Consider the following 23,051-nt stretch of genomic DNA (forward strand, 5'->3'; position numbering starts at 1 on the left):
TTTTTACTTCAAGAAAACATTTTTTGAGGAGATATAAGGATTTGTCTCCTTTTTCTTTTAAAGGTTCTAGATGGAAATCACGACCGAAACTCAGAGGTCAAACATGCTGTTTATGGAGTTTTAACAAAATATCTCCGATTTTTGCCTCAAACTCACCAGGGTGGGGTGTGTATGAGAACAGAATTGTTTGGAGTAACACAAAAGCCAAGTGAGTTTGAAACTTAGTAATTGTTTGCTTTATATGTAATTTTGCACTGGGTTATATTCAGTATCTAAAAAGTACCTAGTACATCAACCTTATAGATTGTCCCCTCATCTATAAAGTAAGATTCCAGCCTAATTAATTCTTAACCTATTAGCTGGGCCATTTTTGTAATACTTGTTATTCTGACTAATTAGCTTTCAAGATACAAATTACTTTGAATTCTCTCATCCATTAAAAAAGTAAGCAACAACAACATAATACCATTTAGTTTTGAAAAATATTGAAATACAAATTACTCAGACAAAGAGTTGACCCTTTAACTCTCAGAAGTGATTAACATATAACTTCTCCCTTTAGTATCCAAACATAGTCCAGCAGACAGGTGGTGAGAATACTCAAACTTATCGGGTACGAGATATTTTCTTGATTGAACAACAAATTCTCATAACCAATTTACAAGGAAATCTGTGGGAGCTAGAGGGGAGGATAAGCAATCAGATCTTGGGAGTTAAAGGGTGAAGATGCTAGAAGTTAATGATGAAAAGATTGTTCATGAAATGTATTTGAAAATGATTTTTCACGTTTAATTATGGATCATTATTTTGCAGTGTGTTATACCCAGGCCATTGGTGTAGCCAGGACTGGTACCATTCCAGACAGCAGCTTCTTTGCCTCGTCAAACTATAATTCAGTTTATACAGCAAAATATGGCCGCTTAAATGGGGTAAAGTCATGGGCACCTCGTGGCAGCAATAATGCTAATGATTACCTTCAAATTGACCTGCTGTTTGAGTATGTCATCTGTGCTGTAGCTACACAGGGAAATCCAAGAGCCAATGAGTGGACAACCAAATACAAGTTAAGATTATCCCTTGATAATGCAAGTTTTATCACCTATCAGGAAAACAGTGCTGACAAGGTGGGTTTAGATGCAGCTATAAATGCAGAGGGTGTAGTTCTTTCTTAGGCCATTAAGTGCTTCTGGCAGATCAATTCGAAGATTTAACTTCTTCCTCAGGCAATTTGGAGGAAGGTGGGAAAGGGAATTGTGTTCAAATTCCTCATCCAAGTACAGGATCTGATGGTCAGTTTTTTGTAAAAGGCAAAATCAATAATGGCGACTTAATACACACTGACCAACATTTTTAAAAGACTTAGACCTTGTAGTCCATTTCTGTTGAGCCATTTTTCTTGCAAAAATGAACTATTTACTAGACAGAATTGACGCCTTCATTCCAAGAGTTTGTTGACACTTTAAGAGTTTGTTTGGTGATTCAGCATTTCCAATGACGAGGATAGAAACAAAAGTGTCTACTTGGTGAAGAATTAGCATCAATTCTCTTTTCAGTGAATCACAGACTGTTTTTGAAACATGTATTGTTCTCTTAACCAGAAACACAAATCTGTGCGCATGCAGCTACTGTTACTTGTACGTATAATTACAGCTCACTTTTAGCATCCTGCATGTATTTGTTGTTAAGTTTGTGACATCTAGAATTATTATCATGTATGTCTTAACATACCATAGTGACTGTAATTTACCTGTTTCTTGAAAATCCATGAGATATTTCCTACCTTATTGCATCAGGGATAATGCATTCAGCTATCCACACAGGTATATGAATATATTATTTTTATTTTGGAGTGCTTCCTCCTACCCACCGGGATGATTTTTCTGTTTCTCATACACAGACACTTATTGGTACTTTTCTAATAAGATACATGAAAAAACTACTCAATTCTGAATGGTTGAGATAAACACAGTTTTCAGGTAATTCAATGCAAACCAGACTGAATAATTCCTTGAACTTTTTAGCCGGACTATGAACTTTTTTGCGCCTCAAAGATGCAAAAATATCATTGTATATTATTGTTTTGATTGTACAGGGTTGTTTTGACCAAACACACAATGTAACTAGCAAGGTTTGAATAAATTATTTTTGCACTTGATGCGCACACTTTGCTTCTGCATAATTATGATAAGCTATCTCGTATTTTCATATAAATTACTAATATGTAATTACATGATTTTTCTCGTGCAATTTGGAATAAATATGCACTTCTAAATTTTTTCAAAGACCACAAATTGCACTTGCCCTATTCGCACAATTTTGTAAGTCTTTGAAAAAATTTACTCATGCTTGTTTATTCCAAATTGCACAGGAAATCATGTGATTACTAGTACTAATAACACATTTTCATACAACAATTGTTTTCAATCCTGCGTCTATATGTAGGGAATAACTAATACTTTATTATAGAAGGTACCATAATGCTGCAGTAGATTACTTAAAGCAATTTTGATTCAATAATTAACACTTAAATGTCACATTTTGTGCCACAAACTACAGGTCTTTCCTGGAAACAAAGATAAAAATAGCATCATAACAAACAGTCTAGAGGAATTTGCAAGTGCAAAGTTTATCCGCTTTCAACCTACAGCATATAGTGGATATAAAGGTCTGAGAGTGGAAGTTTATGGGATACTTTTTAGTAAAGGTATTTATTTGCTCTCATGTTTGCCTCCTGCATGCTGTGATGACAATGAAGATGCAATAATAAGGAAAATTTGGAAAACATTAAGGAAAATTTGGAAATATTACAGAGCTATATTGGAGTTAAACATCATCCAATATTTACTGACCATATAACAGCTGAAAAGTTCTAAGGGTGGAAGTTTATGGAATAGTTCTTACTAAAAGTACTTTCTTGCTCATATATTTGTCTCCCTCGGAGACAAAAATGATGTCACAATAACTCATTATTTGAACAAGACAAGGGCAGGTACATGTAAGTTAATAGAGCTAATTAGGAGTTAAATACTCTCCAATCATCACTAAGCCTTGGTTGCATGAGAATTTGTTTAAGTATAATTTTAGAGCTGACCAAAATTTGACCACCACATCCTTTTTTTTTTTTTGTTCGGTTTGATATGAAATGTCACATTCCTTCTTCTGGAATGCTACCATTTATTATTCAATTTTTTGTTACACTGAACAAAGTTGAGCTTAGATCATGATTTATACCAGGTGTGGTATAATGTGTTGGTATCATTATGGATTCTGGAAGGCTAAGGGTTGTTGTGGTAACAAAATGCTAATCTAATATTTTACAGAGGATCTTTGCACCTGAATAATGAACATCTATTGTAAACATACAGTCCCTACTCTGATGATCCCCGAGTCACTGCTCTGACAAATTTCTAAATGTTATCTAAGTTCACTATGATGGTTGAGTATTTTTTCCTTTCTTAACTTCACATTAAAAATCAGTTAAGGAGTAAAGCATGCATCTGGCAATATTGATTTTAGTTCCATCACAACCTCCTACTGCCTTCAAGTTGACTGCAAGCTCTTCTACCAGCATCACAGCTTCCTGGCAGTTACCACCAGTCTTTGCCAGACATGGAAGAACCATTACAGGATTTAAACTGTTCTACAAAAAGAAAGGTTCTGGTGCGTCAGCAACAAATTTGACTATAAGCAGTGGATCAATATTAAGTAGAACTGTCACTGGGCTTGATAAGTTCGAACAATATGAATTTCAAGTGTTGGCTTCTACCTTTGACGGTGATGGACCAAAGAGCCCTGTTGAGGTGGAACGAACAAAGGAAGCTGGTATGTGATAGGTGAAGGTGAAAGATAAAAGATTATCACAATTTTTGATGAAATAAATTTTGTTAGACCTGCAAGGAGAGAAAAGATCCTCCCATGTGGACTACATTTGTAAACAATTTCAGAAAAGAAACCAGAAAAAATTCAGGCTTCGATGGGATTTGAACCCGTACCTTTCAGATGCCAGATGGGCTCTACTACGGCTACCAACTGAGCTATCAAGCAACACATTGGAAGCTAGAAAATAGATAGAGGTTTCTTAAATGTTTGGTAGCAACATTTAACAGGACCAGTTATTGGCATTAAGTTCTACATTTTTCCAATTGCAGCTCCATCAAAAGCCCCAAGCAGCTTCAAAGTGACTGCCATTACTTCTACAATTATTACAGCATCCTGGCAGTTACCACCAGCAGACTCCAGAAATGGAATAATTATAGGATTCAAATTGTTTTACAAAAAGAGAGGCTCTGCTGGAGCAGCAACCACCGTGACCATTAACAATGGAACAGCATTAAGTAAAGATGTCACTGGGCTTGATGTTTACACAGAATATGAATTTGAAGTGTTGGCCTCTACTTCAGCTGGTGATGGACCAAGGAGTTCTCCTGTAGTGTTTGTTAGAACCACGAAAGATGGTAAGAATTTTAAAACAATGTTCAAGCCTTTTTTAACTGAGTCTGCATGGTTTAGCAACAGCAAAAAAACTTATGAGCTGATTCTTAGATGAGAAAGCATATTCTAACAGAACTTTAATATGTTATTGTTTGATTTGAACTTTTCCAGTTTACATAAGTACATTTGCATCAACCAAGGTAGCTATTTTGTGGTTTGTAATATTCGTGGTGCTGTAGTACACATGTTGGGCAAACAGATTCAAAAGCTGAAATGTTTTTAGACCTTGAGAAGTAAGAACACTTTGCTTTTATATGAATGTTTTCCCTTTTTTAACATCTCACGCACGTGAAGGAAAATGAAAACTGACCAAAAGTGATATTTTTAAAAGCTGTGTATTTGGTGTGTGATGAAATCGAAAGTACATTCTCTCTGTATGGCCAATTCAGAATACCTAATATTAGGGCTGAGTGAAATGGCTGCTTTGCTTAAAATATTGGAAGACAAGTGTAGGGGATATCTAGGGACTACCATTGTGTCCAAGCAGGCCTCAGATGAAATATTGCTCTCATAGCGGTCAAATCCCCAGAAAACAGCCATGAGCTCCCATTCTAGGCCAGGGTCTTTCTTAGCTGACCATAACACTACATGTAGGACATGTAGGCCTGGGGCAAAGTATGGCCCCAAACTCTCCATGGTACCAGGGCACCCTTGTTTGAAGACCACAATTTAGTTATTGCTTATGAAAGCTTTAAGACAACTGCACAATGCTGATAACCTTTTGCAGACAAGTACATTATTGTACTTGAAAACTGTTTGGTAACATTTAGAGATGATCGCGACAACACTACAAAGGCATGGATACTTAATGAAGGTTCATATTACCTCAAGGCAAACTGTACAAAAGGTCTGAGGAACAAAAGAGGATAAATACAACAAAATTGAATGGTTGAAAACAACTAAATAAGTAGGGCTGAAAAAAACCTGACACCAAGCATTACAAAGGAACCTAGGAATGCCAAAAAAGGTTTGCTACTAAACTCTTAGGATCTCAAAGATACATATATTGTGCCATTGTGACTTTTGACCCTACATTTGTAAAAAAAGACTGTTGACTCAAAGAGTTAGGCAAATTGTGGCCGTTCACTTTTTTAAATTTTCGTTTACCTTAAGTTTAAGAGGGTTGCTGAGACAAAATTATGAAATGCTCGTGTTGAGAGCTCTACCCTCTTAAACCTATCTAGTGTTCATTACAGATCATTTGTTCCTGTCAGTTGTAATGCTTTAAATCTTTTTTTAATGTTTAGGTTGTGTTGAGTATAGTCTTGGGATGGAAGATGGAAGAATTCCAGACAGTGGAATAAGTGCTTCTTCTTCCAGCACACCAGCCAAGAACGGTCGACTGAACTACACATCAGGATCATCATGGTGTGCAGGAGCGAGTGACACTAACCCATATCTACAGATTGATCTACAGAAACTTCATATCATCTGTGCTCTGTCTACTCAAGGAAATTCTAAAGCAGATCAGTGGGTGAAGACCTACACACTACAATTATCCACCGATGGGATAGCTTGGACAGACTATAAGGAATTAGGTGGACAAGTCAAGGTGTAAAATACATTCCGTATTAGAGCATTATTTCCAAAACAACTAAGATTTAACATGCATTGATTTTTACATCTATATAAAATCCTTACAAGCATGCAGGAGGCAGTGACCAGTTCTTGCCCCTAAAAAATTATTAAATATAAATGTGTGATACAGGTTGTGATACCAACAGAAATACTGATATTGATGAAAAAAACATAGCTTTCACGCCCTGATTCTGAAGAGTCTGACCATTTTTATTAAGAGCTGCCCATAGTTTCAAAATTTCAATGTTTATTTAATTAATTTTATTTTAAAGAAAGATGGTAACATTTTAGCTATGTGAAGAAAGTGAGAAAGATATTTTTCGTCTTCTCACAAGCGTAGGACAAAGCTAACAAATCTGCGTCCTCATGAAGAATCGAACATTAGACCTTTAGATTCGGCGCTCAAATTCTCAAATCAATTAAGTAGCGGTTGACTATGTTGGTTAAAGATGAAATCGTACATTTCCGTCATTACCACCTATGATGCTCAAATTATCAGCATGTACATCATTGGATTTCTTCTTCTTTAAAAAGGAATGTCGGAGAAGAAAATGAATTCACTGATATTATTTTAATGAGTAATTGCACTTAAATTGAAAATGCGTAGTATCCTCTGTGGGCTAAGCAAATACAGTGTCTTCAGCTAAGCCTTCAGCAAATGATTTTTCAGAGCTGTGAGATTGCTGCCGAGGAGCAGTAAGAATTTTTTTTTTACACTGCTGTGTAAGATTTTTTTTCATATATGGCAAACCAAATGCCGTTATTTTAAATGAAAAAGAGTATTGCTAGCCCTCAATCATCTACTTGTTGAAAATGGGAAGAATAGATTTTCACTCAAAATTTCTGAGGGCACTTTACTACTTGCGGTGACCATGTCTTAAAGAGCGCAAAGATGTTTCCTGCTCCATTTTCATTTTCACCCTTATCAAACAATTTTCAAGGTTTGACTCTTGGCCCTTAAGAGTACTAGCATCTTGTTTCTGGTTACAGTATCACCCCTGAATTAAACACTAAGGTCACACAAATAACGGAACTGATCACAAGCTCTTTGTCATGTCGTACCTTTGGAAATGTAAAGAGAATTGTTTGGGGAATATGTCCACTGATGTTAAGGTGTAAAGGGCTAAGAAGGAAATGATGATAGAAACTCATTTGTTATAAGCTGTGTGAATATCATTATCCCTAAATACAAATTGAGAAAATGGGGGATTATGAGGTGTGACTATTTGTTTTGTTTCTTTTAAGATTCTGATAGGAAATGATGACAAAAACTCAGAAGTAAAGCATGTTTTGTGTGGAGTGTTGACTAGATATCTACGAATCCGACCACAAACTCACCAGGGTGGGGTGTGTATGAGAATAGAAGTGTTTGGGGTGAAACAAAAGCCAAGTGAGTTTGAAATTTAATGTTTCATGATTGCTATGATCTGCCACGTTAATGGACGTTCTTAGATACTCTCTTAATCTTTAAAGAAGGGTTTTAAACCTGATACATTCGTAGATATGTTCTTTTAATGCTAAAAAATAAGCTTTTTGGATACATTTAGTGGCTAAAATGATACAAACAACATTGTATATAAATTATAGTCTAATGATACAGTTTATACAGTCATCAAAAACATCAAACCTCTCATGATAACTTTTAAGTTGCATGCTTAACTATTTATTGTCTCTAATTCGCCAAAGAAAGGGAATAGCTGATAGAAAATGCTAAAATTGAATTCATTTTTGGTGCCTAAATTCTGTTTTAAACTTTTTGAAAAGTCTCTATTCGATTGATATGTACATTAGATCAGTTGTAATTTTTGTAATGTGAAACTCAAATTATTGGGATTAATACCAACTAAGTTGAGGCAATATTTGGTATTCAAATGCTGTAGGATTCAGTTTATTAATCATTTCAATAAATAAGAAACCGTATAATCGTTTGTATCACGATGTAGTCACTTGAGATGTAGATTGTAACATTCCGACTGCTTACTGCTAGTCTTCATTAGGCAATGGAGGCGACTGCTCATGCTTTACCATTTGTATCATGGTGTTCTAGTGTGATTAGGGGATCTTGATCTCCATTGTTCTGATAAGCACAGGTTTCCCAAACTCCTCCCCAAGTAGAAGGCCTGTGAGGCAGTTCAAGTCCACATCGGTTTTACCCTATGTAAAAGGTGTATCAGAGCCTCTTGGCCGTTACCCACAACAACAAGGCACCCGCGCAGTCTTCATGTCCAACACAACACTTAGATTGCATTTACTGTGTATTTCCTGACAGATCGCAGCATTCATTTGGTTATTTTGCAAACAGTCAAGGCTTCATTTTCTCGTATTTTTCCATCACTCTTTTTCTGTATTTCTGTTTTAATATCTTACAGATTGTTTAGAAGTGTCCACAATGTATTATATTGAAAAACATACATGAAATATGCATAGATAGAAAGGTAATCTTTTAATTGTTACCTTTTAGCATGTGATTCACAGCCAATTGGTTTGGCCAGTGGTGGTAGAATTCCAGATGACAGCTTCTCAGCCACTTCAATATATAGTTCCACATATAAGGCTAAATATGGTCGTCTTAATGGAACAGGGGCATGGGCACCTGAGACTAATGGTCGTGATGACTACCTACAAATTGACCTTCTCTATGAGTATGTTATCTGTGCTGTAGCTACTCAAGGAAATCCACCAACTCAATCGCCAGCTCAAGAATGGACCACAGAGTACAAACTAAGATTTTCTTTGAATGGTACCACTTTTTTCCCTTATAACGAAAATAAGGCTGACAAGGTTGGTATGACATGCTCTCGTATGCAAGTATTCATAACAGCCAAAATTAATGCTTGTGGTACAAAACTAGAGCTGCTCACAGCAATAACAAATTTGCTTATACATGTCGTAGAATATTAACAATATTTACCAATGCTCGCATTACCCACAATATACTTCTGTTGCTTGCAAACCATATCGGCATTACTTTTAAGAATTAATAGTGAAATTTTCTAATCAATTACATGTACATGTAAGGATTAAAATGGAGCACACACACCCAAAAGCATGTAGTCTATTAGTTAAATATATGTTTTCATAGGAGTATGATTGTACAAAGATGTAGCAAACACTGACCAATTCTAACTGTTCAATCACGTACTGAAAAAAATTACCACACAATTTAAAGATGAAGAATGAAATGGTTGTGATCTCTCTGACATTCATTATCTGACCTGTGGCATTCCTCAAGGCACAATCCATGGTCATCTTCAAATGACTTGCTGAAGTAGCTCAAGCTCTTTAGTTTTTAACCTAGGATGTATACAGACAATGGGGACTTAACCTACAGATAACAGATTTCAGTTGTACACATTACAGATTCTCATGTTGTGTTCTTTTTCCAAGTTACAGATTTTCATTTTGCAAATTGCAGATTTTCATTTTATCTCATTTGCCAAATTACAGCTAACCATTAAATACATCAATATCACTTTTTGTATAACAGGCCTTTCCAGGAAATTCAGGAAAAACTGACACAGTGAAAAACAGTCTAAAGGAATTTGCAAGTGCAAAGTTTATCCGCTTTCTGCCAACAAAGTATAATAGGTTCAAAATCTTGAGAGTGGAGGCTTATGGAATACTTTTGTCTAAAGGTATTTATTTGTTCTCATTTTTGTCCCTCAGATACAAAATGAAGTCACAATAAGTAATTATTAGGACAATTAAGGCAGAACTGGGCAATTTGCAATTACGAGGGGGATGTTATTGACGAATATCAAAAGTAAATGTTGGAGATGGCTGTGAAATGCCTATCAACAAAGTTGCGAAGCCTAACTCATAACGAACATCATGGAGAAAATATTGTAAATGCGTAAACAAAGTCACCACCTCAGATGATCCTTCGCACTACTCTTAATCAATATAGACTACCCATTAGGTTTACCGTGGCCGTTAATGACATGTTCTTTTTAAACTTCACATCAATTGTTATCTATGAATTCAAGCATACATCTCTTGTTGTTGATTCAGTTCCGTCACAACCTCCCACTGCCTTCCAGTTGACTGCAAGCTCTTCTACCAGCATCACAGCTTCCTGGAAGTTACCACCAGTCTTTGCCAGACATGGAAACATTGCAGGGTTTAAATTGTTTTACAAAAAGAAAAGTTCTAGTGGCTCAGCAACAACCTTGCCAATCAGCGATGGAGCAATATTAAGTAGAACTGTCAGAGTGCTAGATAAGTACACAGAATATGAATTTCAGGTTTTGGCCTTCAATTCTGATGGTGATGGACCAAAAAGTTTAGCGAAAGTGAAAAGAACAATGGAAGATGGTATGTAACAGTTCAGGGATAATGAAAAGAACTGTGAAAGATAGTTCTTGAATTTGCATCTTCATTGCAGGTTTATTGGATAGCAATCTCATGATGAGAGGGCTAAACAATTGAATAGTTTGGAATCAGTTGGTTACTTTAATTCATCAAAACACGATAGCATTTATATTCATGTGGCAAGTTAAGATGTGATAGAATTTTTCAAAAAATTTTACAGCTAATAAAACTAATTAAAAACACTACTGCCCAATTGCAGCTCCTTCACAACCTCCATCTAACTTCAATGTCACTCCAACCTCCTCTACTGGTGCAAGAGTATCATGGCAACTACCACCAGCAAACTCCAGGAATGGAATAATTAAAGGATTCAAATTATTTTACAAAAGGAAAGACTCGTCAGACTCAGGCACCATTCTTCTTATCAACAGTGAATCAATTTTAAACAAAAATGTCAATGGGCTTTATAAGTACACAGAGTATGAATTTCAAGTGTTGGCTTTTACTTCTGCTGGTGATGGTGTAAACAGCTCTGTTGTTGTTAAGAGAACAAAAGAAGATGGTTAGAGAAACTTTTTGGTTTATCTTCTTAAAACGTCTTGACTTTTTAATTAAAGGTCAGATACACTTGCACTTCTCATACAGTTTTCTGATTTGGTGTGAAAAGTGAGAATATATAATTATGAAATATGTGATTTTAATAACTATGATTTAACACACCGTCATATCAGTGAGTCATGAGTGGTAAGGTAATTATTTGAAGATAACTAACATAATGTAAGCATTCTGATTGGCCATCAAATCATGACTATTTACTCAAGAAATTATAAGCATGCAATTATGTTGGCTGTTTTTATTGGTTGCCTTCCTTCTGGATTTAGACCTAGATGGTGTACCCTTAGCTCCGTTGCAAATTTAGAATAATTTCTGGATTTGAGTCTGCCTTTTTTCTTTCATTTGTTCCCGAGTGGCAGTAATATTAAACAAACAAACAAAAACAGAAAAACAAATGAACAGAAACCAATATAGCTACAACACTGATATTCTGTGTCAAATTTGAGTTCCTCACTGGAAGAGGCATCCTACAAATTGAAGTAAAAATATAGTTTGATTCTTTATGTTTACCTCAAGACCACTTACGATTATGGCGTATTTTCAACATAGATTACAGGCTTCGTATGCAACAATTTCAGTATGCTAATTGGTTGAGAACACACCAGTTTATTTCATACAGTGCAGAAAGTTGAAATTAAGTGCAAAAACTGGAAATGAAATTGATTCACAGGAATGTCGCAAATTGCGGACAGGTTAGCAGCAAGTAGCAACTTCTAAATTCAAAGTTTGAAGGAGAGTGCTCAAAACAAACATCTAACAAAGCAAAGACAACTGGCTAAAAGTCCGGAAGACTTGGCTTCCCAAAATGGCTATGACAGAAGTATTGAAACGTACGAAATTCTCGAGAAGTTTAGGTGACAGTTCGTACCAAAGACGGAGAGACTATAAGGGTGTTAGCCTTCGTGTACTGGTTGCTGCTATTAAGTGATTATTTGATTAAAAATAATGAGAAGATGACGATTATCGTTAGGATTACTGTAATTTTTTTTTATAGTCATATGCAACTTCTCAATTACAGTTCCTTCACAGCCTCCTAGTGGCTTTACTCTGGCTGCAACCACTTCTGAAAGTATAACAGCATCCTGGCAGTTACCACCAAAAGACTCCAGAAATGGAATCATCATAGGGTATAAATTGTTCTACAAAGAGAAAGGCTCTTCAGGGGCAGGAAGCTCGAAGCTCATTAACAGTCAGGCAACTCGCTCTCAAGAGGTCACTGGGCTTGATAAGTACACAGAATATGAATTTCAAATTTTGGCATTCACTTCTGTTGGGGATGGACCAAAAAGTACAGTTATTCGTGAGAAAACAAAGGAGGCTGGTAAGAAATAGGATTTTATCTAAGTCCTAATTCCATGAAACTCAGAAAAACATGGATGCCACAAATGTCTCTGAGATGGTATTCCGCCTAAAGAGGGATCAAGCAGTCTTGAGAAAACTTATATAACTTAATTGTTTGCTTGTCAGGTCTGTGATGTGATAGCTATATCTCAACACAATCAACATTCCAAAGTCAAAATTTTATTTCAGGTGTTTATGGCTTCCTAAATTTTGTAAAAACACACCTGCCCCCCGTACATGCATGGTTGTAATGTTACAACACCTCATTGTTAGCTATTAATCGTATGATTTTCAAAAACCGTGAAGAGACCCGCGTAAAACTCTTTTCGCGAGCAATAACCACGCAAAATTTAATATAATGACTAACAGTTAGGGAAAGCGCTACGTTGCCAAAAGGTAGGAGAAAACAGGAGTCGCTGGGGTAGGAAAGGGTGAGTCAGCTCCTCCCGAGGATCCGTTCGAAGAAATTGACCATATCCTTAAGCTGTAAGCGCAAATAGACGGTGTCATGTACTCATGTACGCACTGCTTTGTTGCAAAGGTACATGTTAAACTGTTTTCAGTTTTGTTTTGTTATAGTAATTTGCTGTTCAGTGCTATTGGAAATTACTGTTACGGAAAATTAAAATCAGTTGTGCTGACTCTGAGTATAACTGTTTATTATGTAATTGCATTTACAACTAAAACATGTTTAAATCTGAATTTGCCTCCTTCCCAGGGAGGCATTAATATCTTTCTGGAAGAAAACTTCTAAGTTGTAGCTGCAGGTTAGCTATTTACAGAGGCTGTAGTAAAAAGGAAAATAACACTCAGTCAGATGCATTATTTAAAGATACTAATTGAAATATGACTGCTCTATTGCAGCTCCTTCGCAACCTCCCTCTCAGTTTAATGTCACTGTGGAATCTTCAACCAGTATCACAGCATCATGGCGGTTACCACCAGAAGGCTCCAGACATGGAATCATCAAAGGATATAAACTGTTCTATAAAAAGAAAGGCTCAGACTCAGTAACCTTGACACTGAACAATATAAAAACATCAGAAACAGTTACCGAGCTTGAGAAATACACTAAATATGAATTTCAAGTGTTGGCCTTCACTTCTGCTGGTGATGGACCAAACAGTTCCACTGTTTTCAAGACAACGATGGAAGATGGTGCGAATCAGAAGTGATTTAACCAACATTTGAACATAAAAGTGATGTTACCTATTTAGGGTGATTTCTTTTATGTAAGGTTATCAATTGTATCCTTCATAATATATCTCACACTTAAACATGTGTGAAGATGATACCCAAACTATTTCTTGAATGATATATATTTTTTTGAATCCCAAGTAATCTTTTTTGAAACAGCATGCAGTTATTGTTGATTTGTTCACTCTTAATTAGTGTTAACAATTTTCCTTTATTCTTCCAGCGCCCGATGCACCTACCTCCTTGTCATATACTGATCTGTCACCAAGCAAGTCACATGGTCCAAGAATAACCCTGACCTGGAGTGAGCCTGCAGAACCAAATGGAGTAGTCAGAAGTTACACTTTATTTTACGGTCACGATGGAGTTGCACCAAGAGAGATTTCCGGAATAGACAAAGATGCATTAAGTCACACAGTCGATGTGTTAGGTGGAGTGACGTATCAGTTTAATGTTAGAGCTGTGACTATTAAACCTGGACCAAATGCCACGAAAACAGTAACTACCAAGGAATACGGTAAGCTTTACTTCTTGGTCTTTGAAATGACTTCTTTTCAGAAGTCAAGAACAAGAATGACAACAATGTTAGTTTTACCATACGAAAATAAGTTTTAATATATTCTGTAAATTTAAAAACAGACAGTAGCTGGTCACCCAAAATAACTTAAGGGCTAGTGGGTGACTTCTATTCACTAATTGGAATAAAGACAAAAGTAGGGAAAAGAAGCCGCTACTAGCTCAATTATTTTTGCACGTATCTTCATTGATATTATTATCTATGGTATAAATAATCTAAAAATTATTCACATAAACTACTTTACATATATGAAGTAATAAAAATATCAGGAAATAAGATGAGAATTGTAGAAAATGAATAACTAAGTATAGATGACTGCCATTTGCTGTGAATCAATTAACAAAATGTCCTTTTCTTTGCTAGCTGAAGACTAAATCGATCCTAATTGTTCAACTAATCACTACCGAGAAGGAAATGTCTTAGATTTTAGACTTTTGCAGGTACATTTTTAGGTGACAAAGGTTCAACTGCGACTTAAGTTTATTGTTGTTTTATTCTTGTTGTTTTTCTTCACATTGAGATAAATTAATTCCCCTCTGTGAATAGAATAGAACCTTCTTCACCCTCTCTAGTGAACAAGCCGACTTTTAATATTTCATGCGATATGTCGAAGACATGTATTTTGGGACTGTAGTTGTGTAATTTCGCGTCAGTTTAGCTTTTCATCCTAGAGTAGTTTTATATTGTTGATTTTTTTTGTTTTTTATCAAATAGAGCCCAGTCGTGGACCAGCAGACATATCTTCCTCTGCAGTGAGCTCTGAAAAATTCAATATAACTTGGCTTGGACTGCTAAGAGAAGTAGCCCATGGCATTATCATAAACTATGAAGTCAGACTCAGTGTAGTAGAAAACTGTACAGAGATCAAATCTTTCTATGATTCAACCATTAACACGACCACTACTAATGTTATCGTGACTGGACTCTCTTTGTGTGCCAAGTATGAGGTGTCTGTTAGAGGCTATACTGCTGTGGGGCCTGGACCCTACAGCAACCCTGTAATGGTGCAGACGTTGGGTAAGAAAGTCTGTGGGCAGTTGTAATGAGTCAATTTGTAGGGAGGAAGTAGAATTGAAAGGTGGTAAAAAGTTGTAAGAAAGTGTGGGAAACAGAAAAGTTATGTCGGTTTCGAGCGAAGGCAAGTGATTAAAGAGTTTTTTGAGTGTGTGATAAAAACGTACATGTAACTTCAACATTTTCCTCTACAGTAAGAACTACTGCTGCTGTTGCTGTCATCACCTTACGACTGTTACAGGATGGCTGCTAATTGCGTCAGCTTTGTCTTTTTTTATCTCAGTTAGTTTGTACATACAATTACAAAGGTCCACGGGCAAAATAGGCTTACCTCCGCAGTTGTTTTCAGTGTTTTCAGCTTTGGATGCCTACAATTGGAAAAATCATGTTTATATATATATATATATATATATATATATATATATATATATATAAACACATAAAAAACTAAGTGTTTTTCAAAGCCTGACTTGACAGAGCCTTCTTTCCCTTCTCCCCAGCTGTGGTTTGGTCTAAAGAAACGCCATCTTCGCCATCATTTTCGGCAAATTCAAATGAAGGAGGAATTTCAGTTAAAGTCACGCTTCCACGTTTTCCTGGAAATGCGAGGTACGGCTGACTATGCAATTTAACGCTAAGTTTGGCTGTATTCCTCTGTTACAATATTCATGATGTAACATAATGTTAATTTTCTTTTTAACTCGTGAATTGCGCGCATGCGCAAGAGCGAGTTATAGATACGATGTGGGGAATGGAATTCGCTCGCTCGCTCGCTCGATTGGTCGATTCCTGTAAACTTTTTTTAGATTTTAGGCTTTTGAGTGCATTTTATAGTTTTTGGCGAGCAATAAACAGACGAAATGGCGACCTTTTTTGCTAAGAATAGTGGTGGGGTGAAAAAGAAGCCAGAGATAATCTTAAAAGAGTTTTTTTTTTTCGTTTTAGTTTCAACAAGCGGCGCCAGCGACTGGCAGGCATGCAAGGATTCACACTGAAATAACAGAACAACCTTCGTTTTTCATAAAATTGTAATTTACAATCCTTGAAATTGAAAACAATCCGAAGATTCATTGAAAATATCACTTACTGCGAAGCGCTCGGAGTTTACAGATGTTCAAAAGCTTTTTCTGTTATAGCGTGAGATTGAGGACAAAATTGATCATTACGTTTCGTCGCGTGTGTTTTTCCTGTCTGAAGCAACAAAAGATGCCGGCGACTGACGAAATAACAAGTTAACACGAAAATCAGATAACACCTAAACAAACAATTTTAGCTACCGATTTCAGTGAATTTTTAAAGACAAATTTTCTTTTAAGTTTTTAAGACAATTTGAAGATTCAACATACATACAACGTACTAAAATGCGAAAGTTACACACCACGAAATTGATAACTAGGCCTGAAATGAAATTCTATCTTGTTATTGATTATACGTTGCCTAGCACGTGACTTAGATCTACCCAGGCGGAGATCCAAAATGACGGTGGCAGGCTTGGCTTAATTATATCACTCAAAACTCGTTCCCGTTTGTCTCATTTGATAAAGAGGGAATCGTTAATGTTTTCATTAAGACAGTATTGCCTTGATTTTCTAATATTTACAACGAAAGACAGTAAATTTCACTTTTCACCCACATTTACTTCCAACCTTTTCTTTTGAACCAGAAACAAAAATGATAGACGTTTAAAACACATGACATCATCCACCTTGTCAAATGTAATAGCATGATCATTTCAATTGTAATGCCTTCTTATCCCAACGTTACTTTGTTTCTTTGCTACATTAGCGAACACTGAACTACTGCTCGTACTCTAGATATGACAATCAACCACAAAATTCCCTAAACCAGATAACATTAAACATAAAAAAATCATGTGTCAATTCACGAGTTTGCTCACAGAGCACTTTGATTTACGGTTATCATCATGAGACATCTTGTGCATTGCTATGTGCTGATACGGAAAAGAATTTAAGTAACAATTGACACTATATAAGATACTGTTTACATCAAAAATATCGTGTGACGTACCTTGCAGGTTTTTCCAAGTTATCATCATTACATATAGCTCAAACTATACTGGTGCTGTTAACCCACCGGGAAGATTTAGAACACAAGACATGATGACGTATGAAGAAGCGCACAAATCTGCCGTTCCTGCTGCTTATGTCGCTTTTCAGTTTGGAGGAAATGATTTTGATAAAAATCGAGAGTTTGTTGTCGGAGATGGAGCGGAATCCAGCAGTAAAGAAAGGAGTAAGAGAAGAAGTGGTGATCAGTTTTATTACAACAAACCATTGCAGCCGAATACCAACTACAAAGTGTTCCTCAGGGCTTTTGACTCCAAGGTATTCTAACAAAACTTTTGTCATAAGAGAGGGATGTCCTATTATTTCAATGTAAGAACTGAGTGACAAAACTGACCCATCTACGTACTCCGAATCTGCACCCAGATATCTCAGGAACTTTCCCCTCCCAAACTATTATCTTGCCGTTTTTTACCAGCTCTTTGGTTTTAGTGAATGCAGTGCAATAACAGTAGCTTTTAACAGGCCTGTAATACTCAAGAGATCTGGGTTACTATGCCATACCCAAATGCAGCAAAAAGTTGCATATGAATAATTGGTTTTTTGTGGTTATATTTTGCAGACGGTTTATGTCTCTAGTAACTTTGTAAACATCGACACTAAAGGTAATGTTGTTTTTTTGTTTTTGTTCGTTTGTTTTGTATACTTTTCCTTTGTCAGAGGCATCTAACATTCAGCAACCGAAGTTAACTCAATGTAGATCTATAACTTTCATACTGTGTTAATTGTCTTTCTTAGTTTGTAAGTTTCCAATCAACCGAGGGGCTTTTAAATTATATTTTGGTCGGTAAGGGATGAGCTGCAAAGCCTTAATGCTGTATTTGTGCCTGCTCTTTGTTAAGGAAAAAATACTCCATGTTTATAAAAACTCAGGTAAACCTATCATCAAAGGTCTCCCAAAGACAATCATTACAGAAATTGGCGAACTGGCAGTGTTGACTTGTGAGGTTAGTGGAGACGCTAAGGCTTCTGTTACCTGGACCAAAGATGGACTTGGCAGTATACCTCGCGCTCAGTTCGAGAACAACAAGAAAATACTCATTATAAGAGATGTTGTTCCTGGTGACAGTGGCGTTTATGAGTGTAAAGCAATGAATATGTTTGGAGAGAGCCGTACAGCTACGATAGTTATTGTCGCTGGTAAGTAGAAAGTTTACTACTGTTGCATTGAATATTGGGAAGCAATAACATTTTCATTTCCTTTTGTGAAATAAATCTGTGAAGGAGTAAGTGTTTTTTTGTTATTTTAAATTATGTAAATTTTCCAACCTCTGCCTAAATAAATAACTAATCATGGTTCTTTGAAGCACCACGATAATCACCATTGCAACTAGTCTCAACCTTACCCCAACCACTTATTACCAAGGTATTGACGAATTCGTATGTGTACTGAGTACTAAACAGATGTTAGAAATTTGTAATAGAGGGGTGCAAAAACTAAGGCAACACTCACAACAACTAAAAAAACCACCGTTCAGGGCATGTACAGTGTTGCCACATGTTTGTCACACCCTTGTTCCGTTGTCTTGAGCATGATTTTCTCTAAACTTGTTTTGTTATCATTACGTTTCCCTTTTTTTTCACAAAGTTCCACCCAGAATTATCGAAGAATTTTCCCCTTCTTCAGTGATGTGTGAAAAGCAAACTCCGTGTTTGCTCTCATGTCAAGCAACAAGTTATATTCCGTTTAACTACTCCTGGACTAAAGATGGCCAGGTTCCAACTGATGATGGCATCAAGTTAATGAATAACAGTATCATTGTCACGCCACGGGATGCACAAGATTATGGGCAGTATGTGTGTCACGCTACAAACAGCTTTGGTTCAACAGAGTATAAAATCACCCTGCTTTCTCCTAAGAATAATGAAGATGATGGCGTTAAATACCCTCAAAACGGTAAGTATTCCTTAATCTTCGAACGTACTCAAATGTTTTCTTTTAAAAAAATTTGGAAAGCTTAAAAATTTGAAGTCCAGCGTGGAGTTTATGGGCTTCTAATTACTGTTGTCTGGTATAACCATTCATGTATCAAAAGCAATATTATATGGTGGTCCCATACGCCGACGTTTTTCTGTGTGAAGTTACATTTTCTTTCTTTCATTAGAAAGTTATAATAGTGTAATTATAGTGTAGCCATTCCATATATCATAATTGGTCTGTTACGTTGTAACTTAATCAAAACAGAGCTATATGAACTAAGTTTAGAAAGGCTCAAAGCAATAATATGTCTTTATTTCTCTAATTAATTGTCCTGCTGGTTCGAGGTTAATGAAGGTCATATATGTTAATTGATAACAAAATTTCGAGTTCATAGGCATAAGAAATATCTGGCATTTAATGAAGTAAGACCAAGCGACGAGGCAACAGAAAGTTTGGAACTGGTTCATGTTTCGGGGTTAAAAAACAACGTCGTATTCCTTAGGGTAAACATACTTGAAAAAAAAAACACATCATTGCAGTGAAACAAGGCAACTAAGCAGTCTTGAGTGTTAATAGTTGGTTTGAAAGTCGTTTGTTTTCTTTCACAAGATACACAAAGCATCTTCCTCGCTAGTGTAATCGCATTGTCTTGCATTGTGGTCGTGTTGCTCATTATAATATGTGGGCTGATATGGCAGCGGAGACGAGCTGTTCCTAATAGGAGGACACGGAGTGAAAAAAAAAATGACTTTGATGGCGTCAAATCTTCACCTGATCAAGAGCTACGTGATCAGCACGCTTCAGACCCAGATTTATACATGGAACTCAAACTCAGGCCTTCGAACCAGGAGTCTCATGTTCCTACTGAGTATCAGTCGTTACATGAAGAACCCGAGAACCCCGGATATTACAATATGGTGCTTCAAAAAGATAATGGAGGGAAACAAAATGAAGAAGTGTATGAGGAATTATGCTAATCCCTCTAGTGTATGAGGAATTATGCTAATCCTTCAACTAATTTTGTATCCTTCTAGTTTAGATTGTTCATCTTGTGTCATACACTATGCTTAGTTAAATGCGCATGTTGATTTGTTCTGTATGATCTAATGGCAGACAGATGCATAGATGACGTCACCATAAACAACAGCTTGCTTCTTCTTTGTAAAAAACAAGTAGATTCCATGTTGCCGTGAGTCTGTTCTGTAATAAGTCACAGAAGACGTCAAAATGTGCTAGAAAGATTAGTGCCAGACTCGACTGCGCTTCGTGTGCCACACTTTAGTTCTCACCACATTTTAACGTCATCTGTGATCCATAACAGAACAGACCTACGTCTACATGGAATCTAATTGTTAATTAGAAACGGTACTTCGGTTTGTGAAAGACTTTGTTATTGTCTCGCTTAAAGAAGCACTTAGTAATTTTGCAATGAAATGCATACGTTTGAAGTCTTCTCCTCCTCATTATCGTCATGATCACTCTTACAATCGTAGTGTCGCATTGAGTGCGGTTATCTAACCTAGCTGTAAGGAAGATATACGAGATACAATGGTAACACTAGCTTATTCAATAGATCCTGTTTGTTGTAAAGTAAGGCCTCGAAGACTTCTTCAACGTGCAGTAACCTTTCATTTGGTCCATTTGAAATCAATTTCCTAATCTGTGTTATATTTTACATGTATCGGTATAATTGTATCTTTTGTTATTGATGTATGTGAAATGCCTTACGATGGAATCGCGTATAGCCAAATCTGAATATTTAGCTATAACCTCGAATGAGAAGTAAACGAAATTCGTAACTGTAGGCGAGATCCCCAAGTCAAACGAAACCTCTAAAAAGACGATGGCACATGTACATAAACTTACTTTTCTTAATGAATCCCTGTTATCAAGTGAGATTTAATCTACAACATCTTACATCGGTAGCAGCACGAGAATTCGAATTCAACTTTAAGTGTGCTCTGAACCAGCAGTAAAAATGAAAGAATTAATTATGTCATCTTTTAGAGTCCCTAGATGTAAACAGAGAATGAAGCGTAACAGTGTCATATTTTTTTTTACCAGTACTGAAAGTTGTTCCTTATATTTTACCCCTTGAGGAGGGTTCTCTTTTCTGAGTCATTTATTGGACATAGGGAACGTTTTCATTATATTTTTAAGTAAATTCTTCTTAACTGTAAAGACAATATATTGCAGTTGAAAAATGTTAAGCAACAGAGTATTATTGGTAGGTGTTTGTAGATAAGAGAATGGAAGGTAGTAAAGTATTTTTGTTCCATGAGATATTTTTAACTTATAGAGTATTTACTGATTAAAGAAAATGCTTGGAGAAGTTTTTCCGATGCAATAACATTTTAGTAAGCATTAAAAATACACAGAACTTTAGCAACAGAATAGTTGTAGGTATGAAATAAAGTGTTTTCACAAAAAGATGTGCCTGACCTTGGTATGTCATGTCTCTTTTATCCACTTCTTTTCATGCAATAACATTTCGATGTCAAGTATTTTTTGTCGAAAACCAGACATGTGACACAAAATCCGTTCATTTAATATTCAGTCTTAGCCAGGGTTCAATTCAGTTACTGAAAATATTCACCGTCGCACTTCTACTTGCCACACATTTTGCCTGCTACGCAGCTTGTTGCCAAATACCGTTATTAGTTCGGATGCAGTATCATCCAGTCACAACCTTTATTTTCTACGTTTGATGAGGTTCCCCAGTTTGGATTAACTGCATTGATTGATATCGCCATTCAGCTAGATATGCATGTGAACTTGCACGAGCGGTTAGCGCGAGCGGCACCGCTGCAAAGGCCCAGTTTTTCTGTTGTCTTAGTACCACTGACCACTGCTTGCTAAGAACTGTGACAGAAGGACATTAGTTATACTCTTTTGTTCAGAATAATTGATGGATATAAACTCTATTGACTTATAGAAGCGAGTTTGAAGGTTATGATCTAATGTGGAGTTTGTCTGATTATCCTCTGGATAGCGATTTATTTGTTAGACTAAGTTATCCGCCCTTTATACAACTGGGCCCAATGTGTATTGTGACTATCCTTTGGCCTGTAACACTTCAAGACATTGCATTATTTCTGAAATATGATTGTGCACTCTCTTCTTGCTTTTAATATCACATTGAGTCGGAGAAAACCAAGCTAGATCCACTTTTTCTGTTATCATAGTACTACTGACCTCTGCTTGCCAATCACTGTCACAGAAGAACACAAGTTATACTCTTTTTTTCAGAATAATTGATGATAGAAAGGCTATTAACGTATGTAAGCGAGTTTGAAGGTTGTGACCTATTGTGGAGTTTTTCTGATTATTGCTGCATTTAATACTCTGATACTTTTCCTATGTCGAAAAGTAGCATCATAACAAAGACAGTTTTAACAATGACCGATATGACACAATCTACTGAGCTTCAAGTTTTAAGAGACCAAAGGATGGTTATAAAGTTACTGTAAAAATTTCCTTGTGTATTTGTGTTGTTCTATCTTGATATGAACTCAAAGTCCGGCAAAATTTACCTGATAGCGACTATGAAATGTACATGGTGCGCCCACTTGTCGCCACCGTTAATTGGCATAAATCACTACAATTTTTAAAAAAGTCTAACATAACACTCTTACCTTGTTTATTTATGACTTTATTAGCCGTTTCGATTGTTATATTACGCCTGGGTATTACTTTTTGACAGGAGCTTAGGTTTAGCGTTGTGTTTTCCCCTCTCTCATTTATATCATAAGCTAGTCACGCAATAATTGATACCGACACAAGTGAATATTAACCATGTATTAAGATTTTTGTTTACGTTGAATTTAAAATATTAAAATGTGTGCTTTCTTCACTAATCGTTGTTTCAGCGGCAGCGAAGCAGTTGAAAGCGGGTTGTTGCTTCAACGTTGCTGAAATTTTT

The 23,051-nt window shown here is 36.2% G+C and overlaps 1 protein-coding gene across 3 annotated transcripts; it reads left to right on the forward strand.

Annotated features, from left to right (window-relative positions):
* Positions 1-66: 66 nt before the first annotated feature.
* Positions 67-21,559, forward strand: LOC149037119 (protein sidekick-1-like). 3 transcript variants are annotated; one of them, XR_016180936.1, is made up of 21 exons: positions 67-208; positions 814-1,124; positions 2,557-2,704; positions 3,517-3,822; positions 4,149-4,454; positions 5,739-6,043; positions 7,315-7,459; positions 8,531-8,850; positions 9,557-9,704; positions 10,081-10,383; positions 10,640-10,942; positions 12,014-12,316; positions 13,201-13,494; positions 13,757-14,050; positions 14,825-15,127; positions 15,625-15,733; positions 17,160-17,377; positions 17,771-17,813; positions 18,082-18,348; positions 18,797-19,105; positions 19,739-21,559. XR_016180936.1 is itself a non-coding variant. In XM_089186892.1 (21 exons), exons 1-21 carry the CDS (start codon positions 172-174, stop codon positions 20,104-20,106), a joined length of 5,232 nt encoding a protein of 1,743 aa, XP_089043018.1. In that variant the 5' UTR covers positions 67-171; the 3' UTR covers positions 20,107-21,559. The 3 variants fall into 3 exon arrangements, 1 of the variants encoding a protein (XP_089043018.1); XR_016180937.1 differs by having other exon boundaries at positions 18,051-18,348; positions 19,739-20,114; XM_089186892.1 differs by having other exon boundaries at positions 17,160-17,469.
* The last annotated feature ends 1,492 nt before the right edge of the window (positions 21,560-23,051 follow it).

Source organism: Pocillopora damicornis, chromosome 11 (genome assembly GCF_964200805.1).
Source record: "Pocillopora damicornis chromosome 11, jaPocDami1.2, whole genome shotgun sequence".
In the NCBI taxonomy this organism is placed as follows: Eukaryota; Metazoa; Cnidaria; class Anthozoa; order Scleractinia; family Pocilloporidae; genus Pocillopora; species Pocillopora damicornis.